General features: G+C 33.4%; 3 protein-coding genes across 3 annotated transcripts; all 3 read left to right on the forward strand.

Moving 5' to 3' along the window:
• Positions 1-1157: 1157 nt before the first annotated feature.
• Positions 1158-2587, forward strand: HELRODRAFT_68624 (hypothetical protein; the record flags this gene model as incomplete). The annotated part of the gene is made up of 3 exons (XM_009028935.1): positions 1158-1221; positions 2245-2385; positions 2451-2587. 3 exons carry the CDS (start codon positions 1158-1160, stop codon positions 2585-2587), a joined length of 342 nt encoding a protein of 113 aa, XP_009027183.1.
• A 2268-nt stretch (positions 2588-4855) lies between these two features.
• Positions 4856-5203, forward strand: HELRODRAFT_69060 (hypothetical protein; the record flags this gene model as incomplete). Its single annotated transcript, XM_009029000.1, has 1 exon — positions 4856-5203. One exon carries the CDS (start codon positions 4856-4858, stop codon positions 5201-5203), a length of 348 nt encoding a protein of 115 aa, XP_009027248.1.
• A 277-nt stretch (positions 5204-5480) lies between these two features.
• Positions 5481-8142, forward strand: HELRODRAFT_163955 (hypothetical protein; the record flags this gene model as incomplete). Its single annotated transcript, XM_009029037.1, has 3 exons — positions 5481-6114; positions 6188-6358; positions 8090-8142. 3 exons carry the CDS (start codon positions 5481-5483, stop codon positions 8140-8142), a joined length of 858 nt encoding a protein of 285 aa, XP_009027285.1.
• Between the last annotated feature and the right edge of the window lie 811 nt (positions 8143-8953).

Below are 8953 nucleotides of genomic sequence, written 5' to 3' on the forward strand. Positions count from 1 at the left end.
CGTCCGACTCCGACACTCACGTACAAACATAAAATTTTAAACTGGAATTCCCATATCCTATCTCTCCCATTGTTAGCACCATATATCGATATATGTCGAATCAAGGTATATGGTACACACTTTTGAAAGCAAGAGAAACAATGACGTCACGCATCCACTCCAGCGGTTGATTGTTTACAGAAATATTAGAGTGTGATTGATGACGAAATTGCTTCTAAGTCAACGTTTGGATCCAACTCTTCATTTCCCTTCCATTCCTATATGCAACACTTTAGTCAAGATCATATGTATGTAATAACATATATAGGAAATTTCTTTTTATCGTTTCTTATACCATGTAAAATAGGCCGTAATAATTTTATGATTTTTGATCATGTAGAATTTATTCAATTGCTAGTATTTAAAAAAATTTTTGTACACTATAATTAACGTTAATATAATTTCAGAATTTAAACATGCTATAACACTATATTTTATCATTATGCACAACGTATATATAGTTAAAATTAAAACGCTTGTTAATCTATGCTATTCACAATTATAGTTTAATTTTATGTTTATAGTATAATTCAGATTATAGTTCTGAATTATTAGGGTTTCATTGTGTGCATAGTATTGTAGGTTGCTCAGTGTTAGATAAGGTTGGTTGATTTCCGTTATAGGTATATTATATATATATATATATATATATATATATATAGTCAAGATATAATTAATAAAGATATTTATAGTCATATTTGTCGTCGTCGACGCTCTTATCTTGAAAATCATTTGATCAGAAGTTTTGAGCAAATGTAGCTTCATACTTATTTACATGAAATAAAATTTGATTATAACAAAAATTAAACAAACATTTAGAGATTTTATATAAGATATCGCAATAAAACCTTATTTTAAGTAAAAATTCTTTATGCTTTTATAAACGAGTTTCGATATCTATGGTTTAGCAAATGCAAAGAAAACAAACTTTAAAGGGTTTTTGGTAACTTGCACTAATATAAATAAAGTCGAATGCCAACATCTTTAACGACTGAGCGCACGTTGTTTTGATCGTATAAGAATGTTAAGTGTAAAATTTAATTGAGTTTATTTATTTGATTGATTATAATTTTTATCTCGGCCTTACAATCATAATCATGGCCAAATCGAGCGAGCAGATGAGCAGAATTCAACAGTTAGAGGAAATTGAGAAAAATATTGCTAAAGCTCTCGAATTTGCTGGTGCGGTAACATTTTATAAATTTTTTTATTTATATTTGAAACTTTTAAACACGGAGCTGCTTACGCCCGATAGATTTGTCGATTTTTATTTTATATAGTATATACCGGTACTTGAATCAAGCCAACTATTGAGACATGACAATTCTAACTGAGCTAGTTATTTGTTCTTGGTTATGGATGATATTATTGATGATATCATCTTTCTCCGGTGCAATTTGAATTTATTTTTTTAAATTTAAATTTTAATTAATTGATGCATGTCAGTGATAATTCAACAATTGGATACTTGCAACCAGCGGTGTACAGATAAAAAATGTTAACATTTGCTTCAATTAGTTAAGTTGGTTAGATATTTAGACAGTTTTACAAAGTTTTTACTTGCTGCTTTACAATATTAAAAAATAGCTATTAAATATTATACAATTTAATAGATAATTATAAAATGGGTGAAGTACCCAGTTATAAATATTTTGTTGATAATGAAAATAGCATCTAGTAAGAACAATTATTCTAAATATTTGTTTTGTTTGAAATTGGAATTGGGGGATACAAATTATTATTCTAAATATTTGTTTTGTTTGAAATTGGAATTGGGGATACGAATAGTGACTACTTTGTGTTTATATGCAAGTAAGCATAATGTCATAAGGTTAAGTTGAAAAATGCCTAAGAGTTTGATAATCTGAACTGAACCTATAGCAAAGAATTAGAATGTTACATAATCATAATAATAATAATACTTATAGTAATTTCAACAATAATAATATTTATAATTGTTTTACTTTTTTTATTGTTGGTGGATATGTTATTGCATAAATGATTTTATAAATAAGTATAGCCTAGCGATGACTATCGATAGATTCACATCAGATTACTTACACTATTATTGACACTTGACAGAACATAAAATTATCATGATCTTATTATAATTTTTTCATTTTATGATAAATGTTGACTTGTTCAGAAGCATTTTGATTTAAAACGTTTTTATTCAACAGAATATTTAACCTTTTACAATTGTAGGTGTGGTTATGAATGAAATGGCCAAAGATAAGTCAGTAAGCAAAAATGTTGAATCACACTGCACCCAGTTTGCTAAAGCATTGGAGAACGTTGAAAGTGGACTGATGTCACAGATTAATTACCTCACAACGGTTTCTACAAGTTAGTTTGTTCATTTTCACACTATTTGAAATGAAGTACAAACAGTTGATTTTCTCTTCAACTAGGTCAGCCGCACACAGGATCGAGCTATGGTGCACAGAAAGATTTACTCCTGGCTTGCCAAAGAAATGAAATAATTAAAAATCGACTTCAAGAATTAGAAAAAGTACATGCTAGTCATGCCAAGAAATTTTCAAATTAGCACTATGACATCTTAATTTTTATTTATTTTTATTTACTGTTTTCTATATACATTTTGGTTGTTGATCTAGAATATTTTTTTAAATATTAATAGATGATGATATATGATTGCGTTAGATTTTCATTATTAGTTATTAAGAAAAAAGGTTTAACATAAAGATATTCGAGAAAATAAAGATGTAACAAACATTAAATTCAATGCTTATTGAATGGTAGAATGGTGTAATGGTTAAAGTTACCTTACCAGTCTTGTGCAGTGTATATGATGCGTTACTATTCATACAGGCTGTGTGTTTAATTGACAACTCTGAGTAATGCAATGAGAAAATAACCAATACTTGTAATGATTAATAAGCAGATGTAGACGAGGGGAGTAGCGAATAAATAGCAAATTTTGTCAAATCTTTCACGGGTTCTAGACAGAAGCAATAATTGAAACAATAATTATATATATATATATATATATATAGATATATATATATATATATATATATATATAATTATTGTTTCGCGGAACATGCTGTAATCTTCTGCATTTCTGAAAGTCTTAATTCAATATATATTCAATCGATGCATCCGATTGAATTGAAATTTGGCTTAATAGTTCATTTTGGAATGTAAAAGCTAACTGAGAACACATTTTACTTTAATCTTATCCATTAGCGATTCTAAAGGCTAAAAGTGGTACAGAAAAGACTTTTGTCATGGTTAAAGGAAAGAACTGTTCTAAATCCAACAAACAAATCAGCTAACCAAATCAATATTTCTCTAAAATAAAAATTACCTAAAAATTATATATATATATATATAATATTATATATATATAATTTATTATTATATATTTACACAATATTAAATTATATATATATATATCATATATATATGTATATCATATATATATATTATATATATATATATTATATATATATATGTAGACTGTCAGAAATGCAATAATTGTTGATGAAAATCACAGCAATGTTGAACTCCAAAATTACTCTAACTGGTTATCCAATAACAAACTAATCATAAATCATTTTGGCCCAAAAATACCAACCAAGCTCCTAACCTAAACCTATTAATTAATGGCGTTCCTATAAACCGCACCCTGTCAACCAAATTCCTTTGAATCACCATCACAGAAAATCTCTTATGGAATTCTCACCTACAAACTACCTCAGACAAAATCAACAAACTCATAGGCATCTTCTACAAAATCAAATATCAACTCTTTCTGTTCTACATACGCTTTTCCACACATTCATCTACCCTTATCTAACCTACTGCATCACACTATGGGGAAATAGTCCAAAAAGCCACCTGAATAACTTAATACTCTCCCAAAAAAGATTAATACGTTTAATTTTTAACCTCAAACCCGATTCTCGTACATAACCCTTCTTCCTAGCAAAAAAAAATTTTACCACTTAACTTTATCTATCTTTACTACTCTGCTTTATTCGTTTTTAAATTTATCAACAATCTTCTCCCACCTCACTTTATCAATTTCTATACCTTTAGTAACTCCATCTAATCTACAACCACTAAAAACATCACTCTCTTCTTTATCTACAAAACTCGCCTCAAATTAATCCAGACAAGCATAAAAATAACAGGTCCTAAAATTTGGACAGAACTTTTACCTTACCATCTAAGAGCCATCATAAACCTACAAAATTTCAAGTCAAAATTCCGTGCTTTTTTATTGACACTGGATCTCGACTCCACCACCTAACACTATATTATTGTTATAACCGTGCTACCGAACGCACTAGATTCTAGCGTATTCTAGAATGTTCTAGTGACTGGAGCATTCTAGAGTATGCTAGAATCGGACCATCGAGAAGAATCTAGAAACGACGCTAGCGAAGAGTATATAAGCGCACGTCGCAAGAAGATTAGTGATATTCGTGATTAGTGAAATTCGTGATTTTGTGAATAGCGATTCGGTGAATTATTTAAAGCGATATTTGATTTGTTTGTTGACGTTGTCATAGCGATAGATTTTGAAAGATTTAAAAGTTAATTGTTGCGTTAGTGCGAATTTACTAGAAATAAACAATTAGTTGATTTCTTCTGTAAATAAAGTTTAATAAACAATAATAGTTGATTTCTTCTGTAAATAAAGTTTAATAACTGTTTGGAATATTTTATTCAATCGAAGATTTGAACCCGTCGCATCGTAAATCGGTTACGACAGCGAGTATTATAACATTGGTGTCAGAAGTGGGATCTTCGACTAGCGAATTACTACTCATAGAAAAAAAACACGATGTCAAAACTGTGTGGTTTGAATGTAGTTCAGCTACGAGAAGAACTACAGAAACGAAGCCTTGTCACAAGTGGCAACAAAGAAGTACTAGTAGCACGTCTGAGAGAAGCTCTCATTGACGAAGGTAAGAACCCAGACGAATTCAAGTTTGATGGGGCTGACGAAGACAATGAAATTAGCACAGGCACGTTTACAACCGCTAAAATGATGGAACTTCTGCTTAGTATGTCAACTGAAATAAAACAACAGATCAAGGAACAGTCCGAACAGATCAAAGAACAGTCCGAACGACAGACAGAGGAGTTAAAACAGATCAAAGAACAGTCCGAACAACAGTCCGAACGATAGACAGAAGAGCTAAAACAGATCAAAGAACAGTCCGAACGACAGTCCGAACGACAGACAGAAGAGTTAAAACAACAGATCAAGGAACAGTCCGAACGACAGACAGAGGAGTTAAAACAGATCAAGGACCAGCTAAAACACGTAAAATTGAAAGTGGCAGAACAGATTGAAGAACAGTCAACAAGAATAGAAATGATCGAGCAGAAACTTGATCGTCAGACCGTTGAGGTAGATCACAAGTTAGAAAAATTGAAGCGAGAATTGGAGCAATCCAAAAAAAATGGCCATACCGTTAGATCACGCATCCGGAAGAACTTTGAAGGTACCAGCATTTGACGGAGAGATGTCCTGGAACGTTTATAAAACCCAGTTCGAAGCAGCGGCAACTAGTAACTGTTGGAACGGAAAAGAACGAACAACAGCACTGATACTGGCCCTGCGAGGTTCAGCAGCAGAGGTTCTTCAGACGATTCCGGCGGAGAACCACTTCAACTATGAAGTTTTGGTTAGCGCGTTGGATTTACGTTATGGTGAAGAACACATGAAACAGATTTATCGGTCTCAGCTTAGAAACAGAACGCAACGATCTGGTGAATCCATTCAGCAGCTGGCACAAGATATCGAACGGTTGACATTGCTGTCGTATCCGACATCAGACCCCGAGCATAGAGACGAAACTGCCCTGGATACGTTTATCAAAGCCCTTTGTGATTCGGAACTCAAGCAATCCCTTCTCTTGTCAGATAAACGAAAACTCAAGGATGCCGTTGCGCACAGTCTCACTTTAGAATCGGCAAAGCAAGCATCAAAAAGTGACGTACGTCTACGCCAAGTACATGAAGAATGCCCTTGCCAGAAGGTGGCTGTGAAACGCGAACCCCAACAGCATGGTGTACCCCAATGCTGGATTTGTGGTGAAAAAGGCCATCTACGTCGTGATTGTAAACACCGCCTAAAAGATAACTACTGCCGAAATTTCGCGACAAGATGGCGCAAAAGAAGAGAAGATGATCCTGTATCACGATCGGCCCTTCGACAAAATTAACGTTTCCAGACTACATCGAAATCAAAACGACCTATGGCTGAACGGAAAAGTTGATCAACGAGAATGTGCAATTACAGTCGACACCGGAGCAACAAAATCGATTTTAAGATCTGGTTTGGTACCCAATCTAAAGAAAGAGACTTTTAACAAATACATCCTTCGAACAGCTACCGGAGGAACAGCACCAGTCTATGGAAAGATTCTCCGTACTGTTCAGCTAGGCGACTTGTTATTCGAAGGTTCATTCTTAGTCGCGGATATCATCGACGAATGCATAATAGGTGTCGACTTTCTGACAAAATATGGGTTCAAAATTGACTTAGAAAAACGCATTCTTAGATGGAGAAATACAGAAGTGATAATAGGGGATAGCGATGAAAAATGCATTCGAGTGACAGTCGATTGTGACGTAGAACTACCTCAATCATCTGAAAACATCGTATGGGGCAAGTTGAATTGCGATCCTGGGGGCCACCAGTTCTATTTGATGGAGCCAACCTCAACGACAAATGTACAGAACGCGGTCATTGGAAAATGCCTGGTAGAAGCGAACAAAAATGGTCTTATTCCTGTCAGAATAACGAATACCGCTAAACACACTATTAAAAGTAAAAAGGCGAGGAAATAGGTAATTGCCAATCAATAAATGTGGTGAAATCATTAGATATGGAACAACAGGAAAAGGTAGACTCAAAGAACTTACCAAAAATCTACTAAATGAACTCAATTTGTATCAAGAAGACCGTCTAAAAGCCGAGGCGTTGATTGCTGATTTTACAAAATACGTGGATAATCTTCGACAGCGATTAAACCATATCCACCGTTACGTACGCCTTAAAATTATGAAAAACACGGAGGCGGCCAAAACCAGATACGACTTGAAAGGAAGCAGTGGCGGTTTTGCTGTCGACGAGTTAGTTTGGCTGTACAACCCACAGCGAAAGAAAGGACGTTCTCCAAAGCTCCAGCGAGGGTGGGAAGGACCTTATCAAGTCATCACCCGCTTGAATGACGTCGTCTACCGTATTCAGGAATATCGGAAGCCGAGAGCAAGAATGAAGATCGTTCATTTGGATAGACTGGCTCCGTACCATGCGGACACCGAAACGAAAGCTGTTCGGGACGAACAGAACTAAGAAGGGGGTAATGTTATAACCGTGCTACCGAACGCACTAGATTCTAGCGTATTCTAGAATGTTCTAGTGACTAGAGCATTCTAGAGTATGCTAGAATCGGACCATCGAGAAGAATCTAGAAACGACGCTTGCGAAGAGTATATAAGCGCACGTCGCAAGAAGATTAGTGATATTCGTGATTAGTGAAATTCGTGATTTTGTGAATAGCGATTTGGTGAATTATTTAAAGCGATATTTGATTTGTTTGTTGACGTTGTCATAGCGATAGATTTTGAAAGATTTAAAAGTTAATTGTTGCGTTAGTGCGAATTTACTAGAAATAAACAATTAGTTGATTTCTTTTGTAAATAAAGTTTAATAAACAATAATAGTTGATTCTTCTGTAAATAAAGTTTAATAAGTGTTTGGAATATTTTATTCAATCGAAGATTTGAACCGGTCGCATCGTAAATCGGTTACGACAGCGAGTATTATAACATTATTAATACTCGAGAACAAATGATGCGGATGAATGGTCTTTATGGTCTTTATGAATGGTTAAACATTTATGTGTTTATATATGTACTGAGCGAACATTTACATAGTTATATGTCTATATATGTATAACACGAACATTTACTTATTTATCTTCAATCATCTTTTTGCTTCAGTTATTTTCCTTATTTTATTTCATAAACTATTTTTTTTTTATTATTCTTTAAAAATCAGGATCTGACAGACGCAGAAACTGTAACAACATGCAAGGCAGTGAAACAAAATAAAACAAATAAGTGAGAAAATAAATACAAAAAGTGAGGAAGAGAAATGATAAAACATGAAAAATAAAATATGTTAGAATAAAATAAATAATAATAAGACAAATAAAAGAAAAGTAATTGACGATGGAATATAAAATGAAGTAACGGCAAATTGATAGACTAGATGATGACTTAGTGAGGTGATCGATAAAAGTGAGGTGATCAATAAGTAAAAACTAGTTCAGTAATGATGAAGTTTTCTTAAGTGCTAATATGTTTGAGGTGTCTTGTGATGAAGGTCTTTTCCTGGTATGTAGATTGGGCGACGACTTGATATTTATGTTTGCGCTGACGAAGGTTGTGTGTTGAAGTTTATTCATATATCTAACTGCGGTGGCCACCACAAGACATACAGTCTTATTCGGTCTCCGCATATTCAACTACATAACTTTTATTCACTTATTTGATATGTTGTTGATTATGAACAAAACTTTATAAATATATATGAAATATATTAAATATATATATATATATATATATATATATATATATATTTCAATTTGTTGCCAAAGAATCAATCCGGCTATCGTCAATCTTTTTCCACAGAAACTGCACTCATTGATATTTTCTCCCAGTTGTTCTCTTCAGTTGACAGTCAATGCGTTTCTTTCTTGGCATTACTTGATATGAGTGCTGCATTAGATTGTGTCGATCATACTCGTCTCATGTATAAACTCTCCACAAATTTTTTTCTGTCTGATTCAGTCTTATCGTGGTTCGTTTCCTATCTTTTAGGCCACACCCAGCAGGTTTCTTACTACAACACCCTCTCTGA

Source organism: Helobdella robusta (assembly GCF_000326865.2).
Source record: "Helobdella robusta unplaced genomic scaffold HELROscaffold_6, whole genome shotgun sequence".
Taxonomy (NCBI): domain Eukaryota; kingdom Metazoa; phylum Annelida; class Clitellata; order Rhynchobdellida; family Glossiphoniidae; genus Helobdella; species Helobdella robusta.